Raw genomic sequence first — 20,388 nt, forward strand, 5'->3', positions numbered from 1 at the left:
GGGAACATCCCCAGCTTCACAGCACCAAATAGCTCTCCTGAGCTGTCAGCCCTCATTGGATTCATCAACCAGCTCCTCTGCTCAAATTCCTTATGGCTCAGAAGCAGTAACAGGAAAACAGAAATGCCAAGCCCAAGTAATTTTTTCTCACACCAGATGTCTGCATGTACAGCACTCATATGGGGAAGGTGCATTAAACACAGCAGTTTCAAAGGCCTGAAATAAATGAAAGGTGACACTAAGAACATAGAGTAGGAAGGCAGAATTACATCAGTGAATAAAGGCTGAGTCTTTTGGGGCCAAAAGTTAAGAAAAGCTACATGTCTTTCCACTCTGTGAGAAGTAGCTCAAATAACATTTAAAAATGGTTAACATAAGACAACTGTGCACCCTTTGTACAACTCTGAACCCCTGCTCCACTAGAAAGTGAAACATCAGAATAATACTGAAACTGGATACCTTTCATGACAGTTCAAAGCAACACTTTATAAGGAATTTAGCCAAGATTATCATAATTTTTTCTTAAGTGTAATATTTGGAAAACAAAGAGATGTTGCCAGGAATCATAATTAAGAGTTTTTGTGGGTTGAAAAGCATAGACAACATAACACTTTTCTTCCCGTTTTCAGTCAGACTTTTCCAATAACAAGGATAGTGATATGACAATTTAGGAATGCTAAAATTATCATTTTGACGAGTATTTTATTGTTCACAATTTTCATGCCTAAAATACTGTACCTAGAAACTGCATTCTCTGAGAGGCAAAACAGAATATCTTGTTAATGTGGAAATTAGATGTCAAGAACTGATTTAGCAAGTACATGGTCTTTTAATAACTTCCTAGGTCACCAATTTACAGCAGCTTTCAAACTCTCAAGTCTACAGAGCAGGATGCTTTTGTTTCCTATGCCTGTCTTGGCAAACTGTTTCCTGAAGCATCCCAGAATGCAGGAATGTGCAAGGTGGAGTTACACATCATATGCAATGAGATGCACACACAAAAACCAGGAAATGTTTTGTCTTATTTATGGAACAACACTGGTGATGTATCCTAATGTCATTGCAAAATGTCTGTGCTTTTAGGGGATTAATATACATGTGCGACCCAAAACCAGTGTAGTGCTTCTGTTTGTTGCATCTTAAACCTGAAGCAGAGTTTTTTTTCTTATTTAGGTAAGACAAGTAAACCAGCATGCCTTGAAATTTTCACTTTAGAAATAATTTGCCCATCAACGTCACTTTCAGTGACTGTTCCACTGCTAGGTTTTAGGGAGTTTGAGGGGGAGGAAGGGGGGGTGGTTTGCATTTATTTAATAAGAACACAAATCTTTGAATCAGCTGACACATAGCTATCATGTTATTGTGTCACTCCATTACAAAGGAATCAGTTTACTAACAAAGAAAAGACAACCAGCTTGTAAATCAGACTGGGATATGTTGTAGCATTGCTGTCAGAAATGATACACGTTAGGATAGACTCAGCCAAGTGTCAACTAGCAATCTGAGTGCAAATCAGCACCACTCAGAAAATCCCAGTGGTAAAGTCTATTTGTTTGCTCAGACCATGCCCTAATTACAGCACATAAACCTTTCTGCTAATAAAGCCCTGGCTTCTCTTCCCTTTAACTGGCCACTAACTCAGAAAACTAGGTAAGAATAGAAAAATAACTTTAAAGAACCAACATATTGTTCTTTACACAGCAGTAAACGTATTTTTAGTCTTGCTTAAGCCTGTAAGAATCCACCAGCCTGATCACCCTGAGGACAGCATAGAAGGAGAGACTCCAGATGTCAGCCATACGGTGAAAGACAGGAATAAAGTGATACTCAGACAGCTCAATTATACCTGGCTGCCCACCCCCATGGGTGAAAATCTCAAGGGCATTATTTCCCCTACTGCACTAAAAAGCTGCTCCATGGCTGGATTCACAAATCTGCAGCAGGCAGCTTCACTGCCTTCCCACATCCTTTGTCCAACATTTCAAGGATTTGAGCTCTCCACACAGCCCAGGTTCAGCCCTCCTTCAGTTAGAGGCAGGAAACCTCCCCAGGCTGCCACTGCTTGGGGTGGCTGGCATAGAGAGATTTATCAGTCCTGTTAACACTATCCTTCTGGTATAAATAAATAAACATTGCAGACACAGATGTACCATTTGATGGATAAGGAGCCATTTACTGAACTACAAAATAATTTTCATCTGCTTGCTTTTCATTCTTAGTGAATATTTAAGCTTTATTTTTTTTTATGTGAAAGTGCTACATCATGAGTTTTCAAGGGAGTCCCACTTAAAAGGAATTGACAACACAGTAATTAGGAAATGTACATTTAATCACGGGAGACCTGAGAGACATCAGTCAAAAAGAGCATTCCATTCTCAGCTCAGTGCCAAAGCCACCAAGTTATAAAGTACTCTGCTGAAGAAAGTTTCCCAAAGGCTCCAGATTGAAACAGCTTCATTTAATACAAAGAATTCAGACATCTCTTGCAAGAATGCTCCCCTTGCCTCTTGATTAGCATTCACACTCTGGAGTAGTGACAGCTTAATTAGTTGAAATAAAACAGTAGCAAAGCCAAAGACTGAACACCCTGCACAAAACATCCTACCTTTGGGCAGGGCTGTGCTCCCTCCTGGGCAGCAGAGAATGTTCAAAACTTCAGGGGCTCATGGCAGAGCACAACTCTCCTCCCCTGGCTCATGAATGAAGCTACAACACTGTTTTCAAGCCCTGTGCATATACTGGGAGTCATGATCTCTTTCCATTTTTTTTATTTCAGCAAAAGCTACTCAAGTACTTTTAGATGTAACTTTTGTCTCTTCCTAGTGAACGATGCCCAAAAGTAAATTCTGTCCCTCTCATGGCAGATCTTGCATCCAAAGAGTCAAGTATCCGTATTTTCTAATTGAAAGGAAGCTAATCCAAAGGTTGTATAAGGTCACATAGGCAAGTCTAGGCTAACAGCATTAAAAAAACAGAATCAGCTCTCTTGCATTCATACTGTCCCTGACAAACAATTAAAGACAAGGACCTCTGCAGCATGTCTGTAATCAGTACTTAAAACTCAAGAGTGTGTACTCTACTCTCAGAACCAGGAAGAAAAATCAGAAATTTTAAGGATCCACATTCTATTAATCTCTTCCAAATCACCATGACATGTCTTCCTGCTCAGGCAGAAGCAGGAAGAGAAAGGCAGTGATCTATGTCTTTTGCCAAGGGTTATTTTAAAAATATAATTATAGATTACTTCAATATTTTAATTCAAATTGAGAAGTCAGTGCAACAGAGCTGAGGTTCTGCAATTCAAATCCACTGAATATTTATGTCGGGAAAAATATTTTAGAGCTGCTCCTAGAACTGGAAACTAGGTAAACACAATTCGCAAATAAACATCCACCTCCACAAAACTGCCCACAGCCCAACCCAAACACTGAATCTGAGCAAATAAAAGTAAGCTTTAATTGCTGTCCACTTACATTCATATCCACACTTTCCACCTATTTAAGCTGAAATGTAATTGAAATGTTTCTCTTTTTACATGAGAAACTAAGAAATACAGTTTTTTCAGGACTGCATAAATATAATTATATTTCCAATAGGAACATACAGACAAATAAATAAAACAGTGAATGGTATCAAAACTAATTTACAAGACAGGTGATTTCTTAATGAGAACATGCAGTTGATGCATTTGTGTTCCATTATTAAACAGGAAGGCAATCTTCAAGTAGTCTTATAGCATATGGGATCATGTTTGTTATATGTTAAGCACTTCAAAAATTATCCAAAGTGCTTATGAACCAAATACACTATTAAAATTACACTCTAATTTCTCCCTTGGCTAATTTTCTAGAGTTTCAAAAGAAGACGTATAATACCTTCTAACAACTATATAATGCAGCACAACCATTATTGGTGTAATAATGTCAAATTTTAATAACTTCATCATAACAGTACATTCCATGTTCTAAGATTTATAGATAAGCAAACATATTGAGACACACTACTTTGGAAATTCAAAATATTAAGCAGCCTGTAAGTGTGAATGAGTCTGAGGGAATCTGCCCCACCACATGCCTCTGATGTGGGAAGCAGAAACTCATATCAGTAGCAACCTCTTTAAGAATATGTTTATGGTCCCAGATCACACTGATATGTGAGCTCCTCCTCCTAATTTTGTCACAATTCTTCTGACCAGACTAAAAGACAGGTTTTGGAAAACTACTGCATTAATTTCTCTACAGAAGATGAAGAGATATCTCAAATCTAGCAGAAGCTTCCCTCAAATTTGAAATTATTGCTAAAACAGATATCATCTCAATATCCCAACTTCTCAGAGCCCTCATCTCTCATATCAGCCTTTAATTTTTCCTTACACTGGCAAGCAAAGCTCTGCATCCCCACCCTGCTCTGAGAGCACAGCCCAGGCTGCTCTCCTGCTCATGCAGAAGCAGAAGAGAAAGGCAGTGATCGATAAAGCTGTCACCATGGAAAGCTGGAAGAGCAAGGACAGTGCAGAAGAATAGAGTGACTCGGCAAGCCATGGATTTGGGAATCACCTCCTGGGTGCCACAAACACGCCTCAAGAGCTGTAGGTGTTCCCTAACCCCCCTAATTCACACACTCTTTGCTCCTGCTCCTAGCACCACCAGGACACGACTGCGCTACAAGATCCACATCACAGTCAGGCATCCACCCAAGAGCCCCAACATTGCTGGGCAGCCACGTTTGCTCCATTTCAGCAGGATTTTCCAGGATTTTCCAGAAAGAAGCATCCTGAAGTGTGCTCACAGAGGAGGCTCAAGCACTGCACAACTCTACACCTACATCCATTTACCTGCGTGTCATGGAATGATACCTGGAGCTCATAGTTCTTCAGCATCCATCGATGCTTGTATAAATGTTTCAAGGCTAAATGGACCGCGGGCAGCACATCTGCTGTCAGGTTTTTCTGGTCAATCAGGCAGCTGCTGGGTAAAAGCCCAAGAAGAGAGAGGCGAGTCCGATTCAGCTCCTCAGAGCACCTAATTATTAGTAACACAAACAGCATCAGAGTGTCTAGTTTCCAGCTCCAGAAAACCATCTTTTTTTGGTGCTTTTCTTCTTTTTCTTTCTCATCCCTGAAGAGAACCAGGCCTTAGATGCCCTGGTTGCCTGACATTTTGCAGCTTTCCTTCGCTTCAGTCTGCTGTGTCCCTCTAAGAAAGCAGCTAATTGTTATTAAAGGATAAAGACCTCTCTACGACTGGCTTTTCCAATTTGGACAGTAATCCAGCTCACAGCAGTGCTGTGAATCAATACTTCACAAGAATAATCTCTAGGCAAATTACTCTGCCAAGTCTAATTTTAAACATGTGTCATTTTAAACATTCTGTAGGAGAAATATTCAACCATAGGTGACAAATCAATACAAGAACTCATATGATTCCTTTGAAAAGAGATATTCTAGGGGTTGATCAAAGTGGTTGACACTGAACTCATATTTGAGTTGCATACAGCAACCTGTATGCCATTGGGTCAGAAGATTGCTTCAGTTTGTTTTATCTTGCACAAACACATTTTCTGTTGGCTTCATACGTGTCAAACAGAGAATATGAAGTCTTGCATATCGATAATATTTTATGTACTTCTAGTGCAAAAGCTGCAGCAGCTCAAAGCTGTACATCCTTTTCCTGATTCTGCTTTTTGTCAAAAACCCCATACCTTCCTTAAAATCTGTGGTAGTTGTGAGAAAATTCAGCATGCAGGCCTGCTCCTCCCATCTACAGGCACACAGCATTTGACAGGCATTTCACATACTGTTGTAGCTAGCTAAGTAATTTCAGCACACTATTTGCAGTTTCCCAAGTAATATGCCAGGCCACGAAATGGAACGGATGCCGTACACGCAGAGATGCAGAGAAAACAGTAATGTGGCGAAAATCTTCCCTGCTGCTAATCAAAACTCGCCAGGGTGAGAAGGGATTATACACAGCATCACCACACCAGAGGAGAACCTGCACCTCTGCCCCCCAGGACTTGCAGCCCACCTCACCCCTCAGACAAGCAGCATCCTCCCTGCCCCTCTGGCAGCAGGAATGCTGCTGTTCTCATGGAACAGCAGCCACCTGGCTGACCCCTCTCCTCCCTTCCAGCAGCCAGCTCTCCCCATCCACAGGAAGCCCCCACACCTACTGGAATTCATAGGCAGTATGGAATGGCACTGTGGAATTCATAGGCAGTCATAGGCAATGGAAGGAATCACAAAGGCCAAGCCTAGTGGCACGGAGAGGAAGGAAATCCGGGAGATGTTTGCTTCTCCGAGTAGAAAAAAGCTCTGATTTTCAGCAAGTCTCATTACATATGCAGCTGAAAAGCAAATTACTTCACCACCTTGTGGAAATTCAAGGTTTCAAAAGAATTCCCTGTGCCAAGCTGGGATGGAAACCCAAAACCTCAAAGGTTTTCATGACTCAATAATCTGAAAGGAAAACAAATGGAAGGGCTCATAAGCAGAAGGTTAATTTGGTATAAATCAAATTTGAAATTATATGTTCAGAGCTTGGCAATTTATTTTGTGAATGGCTGACATTTTTTAAAAAAAGGAAGCATTACTTTGCTGCAGAAAGTAAGGGTAGTCTGTCTAATTTTAATTTTAAAAACATGGCATTACAGGTCAACAAATTATTCTGAAACTGACATGCAACTAAGAAGTTTTTACAGAAAATCTCCACATAAATTCTAGTTATAAACATTCTAATTTATAATTACAATATATATGTCACATGACATGAGGGCATGGAAATAAACAGATAAATAAGATTAAAATGTGTAGGTATAAGTAAGGAAAAAATGTCCACCTTGGACCCAGCAAATAGCTCCAAGCAGGAGATACTCTCAATTAATCACTAATTGTCCACAGTGACCCTTCTGCCAACACACTTGTGCAACTGGATGGACAAGAAAAGAGCCCAATGCATTCTTATACACAAAAACAAAGTGAAATAGAAATGCTCTTGTTTAGGGTGGAGAAAAAACCTTGCAAAAAGCCTTTGATTTTTTTCCTCACCATTGCCCATAGTGAGAAAGCAGCAAGGCTGCATGGAGCCCTTCATGTGGGGAAAGAGATACTGGCTTTCTTCCTGTGCAAGGCCATGGCCAGATCAAATGCAGTAAGATCAACATTTCTTATGGATATTTCCTAGACCAAGAAATTTAACACATTGTCTGGGCACAACATGAAGTAGGAAGCACACTCTCATAGCACAGTCTGCATAGCAACAATTTAACAAAATGACTTAATAGGTATTTTCCATTCCTCAGCCTTATGATTCTATAATGTGATCACTGAAAACATATTTTAGAACATTTTTTTTAACTTAAGATGAACCTCTTCCCTGAGCAGACAGCCAGTATAGGCCAAGATGTTGCTTAAATCCCATTTAATACCTTCCTTAGAGGCTTAAATGGGATTTTGTTGGTGAACAGTTCTTGGACCAGCCTTCCTTACAAATTATTTCAGCATTGACTGCACTAATGAAGAGGAGAAGAAAGCAGGCATTCATGCTGCCAAACCTCAGCAGATAAGGGGCTCTGAACTGCTCTTCCTATCCCCAAATCTCCTCATCAACTAAGTGAGGAAATGGGCCTCCACTGAGTCATAGCTTTGGCTCATAGGTAGGTAACAAAAAATGTGGTTTGACTATCCAATATCCTCTTTAGCATTTCAAAAGGCACAAATCTGCCAGCACACTGCACTGAACCCCTGTTGCCCAGCCAGTGCCTTTAAATTGATAAGGGGACAATGGCAAGTCAGAGGCTAAGAGATAATTTTCAGCACCATACGGATGGACACACATTTAAGGGAGCATCACCTTATTCTACAGACCCATGACCAGCTTCAATCTAGACCTGTCTTTTTCTCTTCTGGTGCTACTGCTGGGTGCCCTCAGCATTGCTGCATTTAACCCATGCCTGGCAAAGGAGCAAACAAGATTATGAATTACAGGAGCCTCCTGTCACTTGTGTCCTGAAAATCTGCTTCCTGACAGAAACATTTAACTACTTAACCAGACAATTGTTTCTTATATAGTATTTTTATTGCTAACTAATCCTGTAAAGCTTGCATCAAAACCTGCCCTGCGTTTTCATTTTTATGAATAAAATAGCTATATTTGCCATGCTCCTGACTGATCATACAGGTATAATCTTCATTTTCAGAATAGCATTCCTGAGGCTTATTACCTACAAAAGCAGATAACTAAGCCTCTGTTTCACATTTGAAGATAGAGTCTTTCAAGTGAGTTTGCCCAACACCCTCAAAAGTTACTACTAAAATATAACAATGGGGAAATTTTAAGATGATAAATCAACTCATTGCATTTTACATCCACTTCTCAAATGTGAAGCATTTGAAATAGCACTGACTTTGAAACTTGATTTCAGTGTCAGGAAAAGAAGGCCATTTGACTTTAAACACTGCCTTCCACACTGTTTTGGGGGGTTTTACCAAAGGTCAATCACTGTTGTTCAGTACATTAAAGGAGCTTTTGCAAGATTTAGCTGAAAACCTTAGGACAGAGCTGGTGACCAGATGACTCACTGTTGGCATCTCCTTTGTGAGTTCCACACAAACTGAGTAATATTCAGAGAGGGAAACTGTAGGAGGAAATTGTGCTCCCTCGTAGAAGCACAATCCCTGAGAACTTAAAAATAGAAAAAACCCCAAACACCTGGCATAAATGTGTCCTCTACAGCCAATACTTTCCAAAGGCAAAAGGAGGAATCTTTTCAGTGTTGTCCTCCTTGCCACATTATCCTCAAATTTTACAGCATTTAAAATTCAATTCTCAATCCCCTGATAAGTATTTCTGAACTGTAAATCACTTAAACAGTTATTAGTTCATGTAAAAGCTTGATTATAGACTGTATTAACTGTGTTAAAGACTGGCTATATATTTAAGCTACATGTCACCTCATGCCTCCCACACACAGCTTCCTCCCCCTTGAGTAACAGCCATTAACATTTATAGGATGTTCTAATCCCAGGCTCACATGTTAGTTTTTTTCAAAGCAGGTTATCATTCACCCTTTCTTGTCCCACGTGTCTCCGCTCTTGTTGCTTAATCGCTCAGAGTAATTAGAGTACAGAGCACTCACACATCCTAAGAAACCTTGGTAATGTACTGGAAACCAACGCATTTCTTGTGGAAGGAAACTCCTGTTCTGACATTGAGACCAAGCCTCTACCTACTGCCAAGAGCACTTCACTATCAAGATACTACTGTGTGCTGTAACATGTCCCAGCTTTTTAAGTAACTGCTATCCAGATACAATTCTTTACCTCCCACAGCACCATCCAAATGTGCAGGCTATCTACATCACAGAATTCACAAAATTCACAGAATGACTAAGTTGGAAGAGACCTTCAAGATCATCTTGAAATTAAAATTTTCATTTGAAATGAAAATTCTGTTTTGCCTCAAAACCTAGTGTCTGACTCCTTGTGTGTAGGCTGAAAATCTCTCTGCCTCCTTTTCCTTTTTCCCAGCAGTGCAACACAGAGATCAAATTAATTTCCTCCATTCTGAACAAAAGGCTTGAAGAAAAGAGATAAAATTACTAGTATTTACAGCAATGGTGAGATTATTCCTGAAGTAATAGATGAAATTCTAGTGGCAGCACTTTGAGAATAAAGATGACAAACTGCAAAAGATTGAGAAGAAAGACACAAGAATGCATAAAACAGTGAGGGAAAAAACCCCAAATCAGCAATTCTTTCTGTCTAGTTTAACATTCAGAGGTGGCTTAGTCTGTAACCTGCTCTATTGTGGATGGAAAAATGATTTCTAATAATACCAAACTTTTGAGCAGCTAAGGAAAACACACTTTCTGTCCTCTAGTAAACTATCCCCTTTTAACTAAATAACCTTTGTCAGAAAAAAAAATATGTTTGCTGTTGCAACTACAGTAAGGGCTTCTGCTGACATTGAGATAACACCTCCTGATACCCACCAGTGACACAATCATGCCAGCCATACAGACCTGCCTTGAGTAACAAGGCCCTAGGAACATAGTACTCCCACCATGTCACTCCTTTTGCTTATTTTATACAAGCTGTTATTTTTTGCCAAGGTCAAACACCATTTTCAAATATGTGTTAATTGTAAAAATGACTATTTTTTGATTGATTGTTTTTTAAAAATACTGTACCTTGCTTATTTCTCAACTACAAGATTCTTGAGATGTGGTAATCTAATTTAAAAAGATATTTAATACTGCCATTGATCCTGAAAGGATTTCTATCCCAAAGGCTGAATGAAATCAGCATTTTATTCCACCAGGCAATTTGAAACTGTAAAGCAAGTAACGATGAGTGCCTTTGTTGTTAATTAAAAGTGGCAATTCTAGGTCTCCTCCTCATAGAAACTCTGCATTTTCATAGGTGGGCTGGCTTTCTAAAGTGCTGAGCATTCAGCAATTCCCACTGTTGTTGACAGAAAATGCAAATCACTCCGTGCTTTTTGGAAAGCAAATCTTTAGTTCAGGGACCTAACTAGAAACCTTTAAAAAAAAAAAAAAAAAAAACCAAAGGAAAAAGTGATGTGGAGCTGATACTATTAGCATGCCTCTCAGCAAAAAAATGAGGGGCAGAGGGGAGCTTGGCTAAGTTTAAAATGCAAAACTTTTTGTATCACTTTATACACAGGCAGCTATTGGAACTTAATTTATTTTGCTACATCGCACAAAATCTTGTTGCCACTAGCACATCCCTCCAGATTAGATACTCGCCAACAACACGGAATTTTGTCCTGCATATAATTTTTAGCAAAAGTGGATGGGGAATAAAAGAGGAAGTTGGCTTTCTCCCTTGATCAACCTCCTGTAAATTATTAATACTTCGGTCTTGCCAAATTCACAGGAGGAAATAGAAAGCAAAACCCATGGTGCTTCTACGGAACTTTAAAATTATATGGAAGACCCCACAAAAACACAGAGCTTAATATTTTTATACCATATGTGTACACCAAAATATACCTACACCGCGCTGGCAAGATAAACACGGGTGCACATCTGAATGACAAGGCCTGAAAATTTTTACATGTTGTATTTTATACCACACTAAGTGTTAGTCTGTCAAAAATTGTCCCTTCATATAGAGTTAAAGATATTAAAGAATGAGATTTATTCTTTGCTAGAAAAAGACTTAAATCCCTGTGAAAACAGGAGCAGTAAACAGTGGAAAGGAAGTTAATTAGCATCCCAAAAGGGGCCTCTTACTACTTCTCCCTGGAGGTTTTGGATGTAAAATGGTTACTTAGACACCTATTGTGTGTATGAATCTTCACATAATTCTGCAGTTCAACGAAGCTGCAGCAGAAGCTGAGGCCTACCCTAGATAAATGGTAAATTAGAATACATAACTACTTTAAGGACATAAAAGATTCAACAAATAGATTCTTTTAGAGATACATGGTGGTGATGATTCAAATAAATAAAATAAAAGACATTATGGAAATAACTTAATCAGACAGACACGGTAAGTTCCTCTGATGAGGATTGTGGCAAAAAGGGTCTTACAAAAAAGGTGGGGGTAAAGAAAAAGAAAATCAGTTCAGCCAAGGATTCAAAAAACGTTCTGCAGAGCCATCTACTCAGTGACAGAGCACATGAACCTGGCAGACCCAGCTTGCAAAGAAGCAAGCATTCAAGGTTTCCACATAAAGTCTGTGACTTTATGTCTCACAAAGCGAAGAAGTTTTCTGATTCCATCAAGATCCAATCCACCAGAGTCCTTCAGAAAAGGGAAGAATCCCCTAGACAGCCATAAAAGTCAGAAAGCCTTGATCCCCCTCTTCTGCTGGTGATGTCCTGAGTCTGCAGCTGCTGAGGTATTGCAGGGATGGAGGTGTATGTGAAAAAAAATTGGAGCTGCTCCTCTCATGGCTTCAGTGGCTGCAGGGTCAGCAAAGATTAAGCTGGAAATAACAAGCAAATCACAGAAAAAAGTTGTCCAGGGACAACGATTTCAGGGTATCCTTAAGACAAGATAGAAAGGTTTTCTGAAGTACATATTCTAGTTTGCAGCAGTGCAGGCTGAAATACGTGGTCTGTATTGTAAAATGTGGATAATCCTAATGGTCCTCTGATCTTAGAACTCATTAATTATTTAAGGCAAGTACCATGGCCATAGAGGGAAACCTAAGTTTTCTAATCCTATCACTCAAAGTCCTGATGTTCACTTTAAAGCAATTAGTCCATTATCTGGCCCTTCATGTCTCAGAAGCCTCACTAACAAAAATTTGGACATCCCTGCTGAATTAGCGCCCATATTTTTCATTCTTTGTGGGTATAGGTTTCAGGCAGAAGGTGGATATTTGTCTTTAATTTGTTAGCTTTCCTCTTCACATTTGAGAAAACTCGTTTGAAAAATACTATAGATAAAACCATCAGAAATAAAGGCAGATGATAATGAAAAATTAATGGCACAGAAATTGATCATCAATCACTGACTTAGCAGGCTATTCCATCACAAGGCGAAAAAACAAAATTCAAAAAAGTGTTTGCCAGTCAGTATGCCCCATTTCCACTCAGCAGGCAGTATCAAGCAGTCCCCAAATCCACCAGATTTTACCCACAGCAAAAGCCTTTGCAAGTAGAGAAATCCCTGCTTAGCATCAGTGGCATGGCAAGGGGAGACACAGGGTGACTGAAAACATATTCCACCTGTTCTCAGGCTGTAGCTGAAGGAGCTCGCTTCAGGAGTCAGGCCACTGGGCCATTAATGCAGGAGCCCAAGAACCACAAAGGTACTGCAAATCTCATTTCTAGCTCAGCTAGACCCACAAATCAGAGTGCATCTGGCTGCTGAAAAGTTAGAGGCTCTGTCACTGATTTAGATCCAAGATTCCTAGTACAAAAATAAATTTGAAAAAATGTCATGTATATGCACTGCACCATCTCAGTTTGGAATCCCACAGTCTGAAATAGGCTTCCTGGGATATATGGGGCTGCTGTGTATTAACAGACATCTCCACAAGCCTGAGTCATAGCTGTGCTCACTGATCTCAGCACACATCTCTGCTAACCCCAGCTGCTCCAAAAATTATTCAAATCAAAAGGAATAATGAGGGGTTTTCCTCTGTTAACTTTCACCACTTGATTCCTTGAGCCAGACTTCCCCATGCAATGGTTCAACCCTTCTAAGGAAAAGCATCTCCTTTCTATCACAGCAATGGTATCCACTTGAGTTTTGTTTGGTTCCCAGATTCTACAGTTTGCTCAAAGGCATTATTCTTCTGCCTTATGCCATGAAAAGGTCCATAAAGCAATGAAATTGAAAGCAGAGAACAAAGCTTGATATGCACATGTATCATCATATTCACATTATTAATGCAAGGTGGTGTTTTGCAGCCTTGACATGCAATGCTATGATGTAATTCTAAATAGTTACATGTATTTAATTAAAATAATATAAACAGTATATCAACAACTTTCTTTGTGAATGCTATCATTAAATCTCTCTCATCTAGCTCCTTCCTCTCTGTTTTCCTCTTACAAATATTTTCTTCACAGTTATCACCAGGATGTTACATCCCATCCTTTCCACAAACTTGAGTAATTAACTCTGGCTGATGTAAGAGGACAGGGCCTTTCTACTTTCTTCAAATGCAAATAAATACTATTTCCTATATTTAGTCCCAAAAAATAGTTTTTCCGTGCTGATGGAGCACGTTTGGCATTTGAATCTAAAGATTCCATAAGAGTGTGTTTTGCAGTATGCATAGGATAAGTTATACAAGAGATTGCAAGACATATGCCAGAAACTGGCTTTAATCTCTTTGCAGAGATATTTAGAGGATGTACATTCTGCAGGTCTGGGATCCGCACCCAGAGGAGTGGGTGCAGTGAATACATGATTTCTCTCCTCTCCCCACCCACACCTTAACATCAGCGCAGAAGCCAGCATGGAATTAACATAAACACTTAACTTTCAGCTTCTTCCCTCCAAGTTTACAAAACTCTGAAGCAAAAGGAGGTTATGTTGGAGTCATGTTACTCGGAAGTCAGAGGGGACAGTGACTATTTAAAGATGTCCCTTCCAAGCAGAGAGTCACCAGCAGAGCAGACAGTGACTGGCACCATACACGCAGTGTAGTGCATTTTAATGCCTCCCTCTCTGCAAATATCAGACAGCACAAGTACTCAGTAATATTTAAAGGTAAGAAATTATCCAACTGCCTCAACGTGTGCCAGACACATGCTCACCTGATGACACAAGAACAAATGTCTGCCAGCTCTGTCTGCTGTTAACTGTACCCTCTTTCAGACCCTGACTTCTCCCATGTATTCAGCTGTTACCCTCAGATGACCACAACACAGCCTCACCTGTCCCATTGTGAGCACTCCAGAAATCAAAATAAGGCTCCAGTTTAGTGCTCAGAGCACTCACAAGCATCACAGGGCTCACCCCAGAGACCCCACTTGACTGTGGTACATCGTGCTTCCTCTTGCAAATCCAGGGAGGGACTTGGATCGATGCCTCCCAAGACAGAGGGCCTAACCAACACATCACATGCACTTCTTTCGGGGGTAGAGGTGCCCCTGTTCAGCCCTGTTATGGTAATGGAGGAGTTTTTCAGACAGCAGCCAGCAGCTGTTTGTCCCTCTCTGAGAACCACCTTGTGGAGCTCCAGTGCACAGACACCTTATCCCGTACCACTGACACAGACCTGCTCTCCTGTTTCTGGAATTGCTCCCCATACTCAGCAAAAGTGAACAGTTTTCTTACTTCCACTTGCAGGAACAGGACATGAGTGGGTTCTGTTGACACCGCTCATGATAGGACTTTCTGGAAGGGGCATCTTTATTTGGGGGCTCAGGGTCCTTTAAAACTTAGAACAGCTGGTGAAAATGACTCAGATGGGTGCATGGTCCTTCTTAAGCCTTGAGAGTTTTACTGAAAACATGCACTTTTTTAGTAAAAAAGAAGAAGGAAACAAAGATAAAGTCTACACATACTACACCTAAACTGTAATTTCTTGACACATAAATTAGGAAAGGCACTTTCTACTTAGTTACAGAATAGAAAAAGGCAAATATGTCTCAAATATCAATAAGCTCACTTGTTCCTTCAGATTTTGTGGAATCCTGCGCATTTTCCAGAGCTCCTCCCTCTATACCAACCCGCTATTTAAAGGTATTAGAATGTATTATTTCACAAAAAATGAGATTATATCATGCTTACCACAAGGTGTTTGTTGTAGTTAGAGAAAATTAAATAATCTCATCTCACCAGTACAAATATTCTTTCCTCTTTGTGATAATATATCCACTTCAGGAAGATTTTTTTAGCTTGTCAAAACGCACTTTGATTTTCAGAAACAAGTGCTTTCTTGACTATGCATGTTTAGATTAAAAAAAAAAAACCCATACTGTCTGCACTTGCAGCACTGCTCCTACAAGAAATAAGAAAATCCAATGCATATCTGAGGGAAGATGTCCAGATGTAGAAGGACAGATATCCAACTTCCATTGACTTCCCTTGCCTTCTTCCACAATGCCTCTTCCTCCAGTTACCATATGGTCAGTTTTTGCCTGATGCAAATTAAATACTTTTGACATGTATAATAGGGTCGACTAGAATGATTAATTCCTTTTTTTTAGAGTTATTCTGCTTTTTTCCTGCAACAGATGTGTGTCAGGGTGCTTACGTTGAAATAATCGTTCTTGATTTATGCGTATCTTCAGCTGTATCTAGTGTTTGTAGAGGCTTTTCTTTCATTATTTTGCAAACTATTTCTTTTCTTTTTGAACCAACTAAAGCTACAATCACAGGGATGGAAAAAATGAAAAGAAATATTGTATCATGGTTGTTATCTGAAGCCATAAGCTATCAAGCACCCTTAACTTCTAGGACTTGGTCCAAGGGCTGCTGGAATTGGTGCATTTACTGCCATTAATTTCAATGGGGTTTGGATGAGACTCTTTAGACATCACTTTATAAATTTTTGAGTTTCTCAAATAACACAATTATGAAATTTTGCCCAAGAGTCTCATCTAGAGAGAGACTCCCACTCTCATCGAAATGAACAGCACAAAGTAAAGTCACTTAGACCAGAGTTCTGCAAATGCCTACATCTGCGCTTCATTTTATTGGCTGAGTCTGCACAGGAATGCCCAAATAGATAAAGACATGCCCATGAAGTACCAAAATAGACTGGATCAGGATCACACTCCGAGCACATTTAAAGATAAAAAATACCCAGAACAGAAGCCTCTGCATTTTTGTATGTGATGTAACCTGTGGTCATATTTCATAACAAAGACGTAATTCACACAATCTCAGCTGAGTCATAAAGTACACCTTTTACTTAAGTGGTTAATTCAATTTAAATACTTTGAAAAACACTAGAGCTGCTGCTCATGTCCTCAAAGGTTAACGAGTTCAAGTGCTGACAAACAACAATTGACCTTAGAAGGCACACTGCAGTTCTTCAGATGGCTGGTCAGAAAGTAAAGGCATTATGATGCTTCCTTATCCAAACCAGAACTATCAAGCCAGACAGAATATTCAGTTCAATTCTGACAGAATGAACCTTAATGCATAATAAAGAATAAAAAGACCAGTCTAGTCTGTTTATTTTCATTATTGTTTTTCACAAGCACTTAGTTAAAGCATTACGGAAAATTGCAATACAAGGATCAGACTGCAACAATGAGGGATTTTGGAGAGACACAAGGGAGAATACGTGAGTTAGTAAATCACTGCCATACATTTCCTAAGCATTATAAATATACTGCAATTATTTCTCAAGCTATTAAAAAATCCCATGTGTTCAAGGCTCTACATTCTCTCTTTCAAGAGCCAACAATGTCACAAGCACCACCTGTGAAGCCCTGAGAGGGAGAGCTACTCCCTGGCCTCTGATTATGCAATGATAAGGATCCAGGCCCCTTCAGGCATATCTATTTATTGGCAGCCTCAGAAAATAGGCTGAGAATCAAGCGGGCATGATGAGCCAGCTACCTTCCTGCTTACTCTAAGTGCACTGAAGTAAAAAAGGTAATGCCTGAACCGAGGGGAAAAGTTTGTGCTGCCATTAGGTATTTAATGGCTATTCCAGGCACTCGTCCACTCCGTTTGGGTGCAGTCAATCCAGCACTCCTTGTGGACACTAACTTATTTACTTGTCACTATTAAGCACGCAGTAATGACCCAACTGTACTCCAAACACATACATTCACCTGACTTAGCATTCCGTAACCATCCATGTATTAATTGCTTAAAAGCATTCAAAGCAACACAGCAAGCTGGCAACAAGACTCTGATTTCTTATGCCCCTGGAGTACCAAGCAGTAAAAATGCAATTTTTAAGAAACTGATACTCATTCCAGAATAAACACGGTAATGTTTTTCCTGAATATGTTTATGATAACTACCTAACCTAGAACCCAAAATCGCTATGAAGAACGCGACAATATTTTGACTGCAATAAAGCGCAGCACCTGATTGATTAAAATATTACTGTATGAAGAAGGGACATCCTGCCTAGGCTCCTCTAATTCCTATGCATATTTTGTAATAATTCTATCCAAGGGAAAGAATTGGATAGAATTCTTTCCAAGGGAAAAACTAATATAGAATAACATAATGAAAACAGGATTAGGAGACCTGTGATTTTTTCCTGACATGCATCTCACTTTATGAGACAGGTAATGCCATTCAGAAAATCCCCATAATTCTTTTCATTACAATTGCAGAGTTCCCTGAGATTCATTTTTTTAAGGAAACAAGCAGCTACTGTAGGTTGATCTCGCCTGTACTCCCTGTCAGTATCCAGTCTTGTTCACACAACACAACAGGATGGCAGCCTGCTCCTTCCTAAGTGACATCTTCAGCAGTATTGCCCTCCATGCATTTCTGCTCAGAGATATCTTTAAAAAAACACACTATGACAAATGTATGCCAATAAAAAGCAGCCACCCTGGAAGGAGAGGCCTTCGGTAGTCATTTCAGGGACGCAAACACTGTCACGAAGCAGTACAGCCTGTCATTGCTGCTCTCAGCTTGTTCCCCCCGGACCCTGAGAACCCAAAGGGAGCAGACGGGGGCTTCCTTAAATTACAGCCGGCAAGATTTTCAGCAGTCACCTGCTTTACCGGGGGTTGTCTTGGAAGCCAACCCCGGCGCCAGCATTGCACAAGAAGCGACTGCCATCTTCAGGGGAGCCCCGGTACCGGAGCCGCGCGTATCCTCCGCAAACACAGGTACTGAAGTTGTGACAAAAACCAAAGGCAGTTGTGGGCGGCTGGTAGTGGCAACCAGCTCGACAAAGCCCTCGCCTCGCTCCCTGCTCCCTCTCCCAGGTAAAAGGAGTGTGTTTCCTCGCTCAGCCGGGCTCCCCGCTCTCCCAGTCCTGAACCGGCCGCTGGCAGCGCTCCGGAACGGGGGCAGGCATCCCGCCGCGCTGGCAGCGCTCCGCGGGGACGGGCACTCCAAATTTAGTTCTTCCCGAGAAGCGAGCGCCTCCGCGCCCCGCCGCCGCTGCCGCGCACCCGCGGGCGAGCGCCCAGCCGCTCCCGCCGGGGGCAGGCACGGGGGGCATCTCAGGGAGCCCCCGCCAGAGCCTCTCCCCCCTCCTCCTCCTCCTCAAGCTACGGCCGCGATCGCTGCCCTTCGCGTCCCGCCGCCGCATGGGATAAGCCGGGCTGGCAGCGTGAGCCCGTTGGCGGCGCGGGGGAGCGGAGCGCCCGGAGTGCATCTGTTGCTGAGCGGGTGGCGGCTGGCACCGGGCTGCGGCCGCGGCTCCGCTGGGCGAGGCAGCTTTCCTCCCACCGGTGTATGTGCGTGCCAAGGGCACCGGATCCCGGCCACCGCCACCAGAACCCCCCACCAGCCCGGGCACTGTCCGGGCCCACCCCCGCGCTGCAGGCGGCTCCCGGACAGGGGCGCTCCTGGCGCGGCGGGGCGAGCCCCAGCTGCCGGGGCAGCCGCTCCTGGTAACACCGGGCGGGCAGGATACGGCCCGCCGGCCCCGCGTCCCCCCGCTCCGCCGCCGGTGCCCGCACATCTGCCGGCAGCCTGCGGGGCCGGGCGGGCAAGGCGGCTCGGAGGCGGCGCGCACGGCCCCGCCGGCAGCCGCAGCCCGGCCCGGGCGTCCGCGCTGCCCTTGCGCCCCTGCACCCGCAGCGCCCCGGGACTGGGCGGCGGCGCCTCCCCCTGCGCCCGGCGGCGGGGGCCCGCGGCGGTCCCTACCTCCGTGTCGTAGACCAGCAGGTCCAGGTAATAGGGGCTGAGCAGGGACTCGTTGCGGATCTGATCCATGGCCAGATACACGGCGGGTAGCACTCCCTGGGTGATCCTGCTCTCCTCCTCGGACTGGTTGACCGGCATCAAGCCCATGATGGAGATCGGCGTGGTGGCGTTGGGGCGCAGCCCGGCCGCCCCCCGGGAGCTGCCCCGCGACCAGCCCCAGCCCGGCGGCGCCCAGCCCAGGCACAGGAGCAGCAGAAGCATGGCAGGGCTGGAGGTGGCAGCGGCCGGTCTCCGCGAAGAGGGATGCATGCTGCTGGATGGGGAGGAGGAGGAGGAGGACTGAGGGTGGAGGAACGGGCTGAGCGGCGGAAGAGCCGAGCCCCTCTCAGTCTGGGCGCATCCCCCGGCGGCAGAAGGCGGGAGGGAAAGATCTGCCTCTCTCCGCTTCCTCGGGTGCCTCGGGGTCTCCTCTCTCTTCCCCCCCCCTCCCCTCCCCTGGCAATAATCCTTCTGGCAATGGCGCCTACTCCTTCCCAGGTCTGCCAGCTGCAACCACCAGGAGCAATAAATAAATAAATAACCACCACCACCACGCACACACAGACACTCTCCCCACCACCCTCCTCCGCTCTCCCCGCGGCACAGCAAGGGAGCGGGACCTGCCTCTGCCTCCCCGGCAGCTCTCCCCCCTCTCCGCTCAGGGAGGGACAGCACCTCTCAGGCGCGGGGGGGGGAGCCGAGCAGCCCTCATTGAACACTTCCTTCCTTCCCCCTCCTCCTCCTCCTCCAAAAGGGTGAAAAGGGAAAAAAAAAAAAAAAGGGATGCTCCGGCAGAAAACGCCGATGAGGAAAAAGCCCCCCCCTGGAGCCGGGGAGGCGGAGGAGGGGAGCGGAGCGGAGCCGGGGCGGGGGTGCTAGTGCCGCATTCCGCGGGAGCCGGGGCAGCCCCCGCCGCGGGCGCGGAGTGCCGCCTGCGCCCTTCCTCCGGCTCGGGCAGAGCCGCCGGGCAGGATGCGCGGCCGGGGGCAGAGCAAAGTGTGAGGCGGCGGCGGCGGCGGGGGCCGGACCGAGCTCCCTCTTCACGGCATCAGCGCTGGCCGCCTGCGGGTCGGGCACCTTCTCCAGGTGGAGCTGCCAGGGCGGGCGCGGGGAGG

General features: G+C 43.4%; 1 protein-coding gene across 1 annotated transcript in view; it reads right to left on the reverse strand.

Moving 5' to 3' along the window:
* The window catches only part of GABBR2 (gamma-aminobutyric acid type B receptor subunit 2), a 457,309-nt gene extending 437,124 nt beyond the window's left edge, over window positions 1-20,185 (reverse strand). Inside the window, exon 1 of the mRNA XM_054285350.1 lies at window positions 19,235-20,185. Coding sequence (XP_054141325.1) covers window positions 19,235-19,543 — 309 coding nt within the window. The 5' untranslated portion in view covers window positions 19,544-20,185. The remainder of the gene's footprint in view (window positions 1-19,234) is intronic.
* Window positions 20,186-20,388: the final 203 nt, after the last annotated feature.

The sequence above is a fragment of the Melozone crissalis genome, unplaced genomic scaffold, assembly GCF_028551555.1.
Source record: "Melozone crissalis strain CALT ecotype California unplaced genomic scaffold, PUWL_Pcris_2 ptg000042l_1, whole genome shotgun sequence".
Lineage (NCBI taxonomy): Eukaryota > Metazoa > Chordata > Aves > Passeriformes > Passerellidae > Melozone > Melozone crissalis.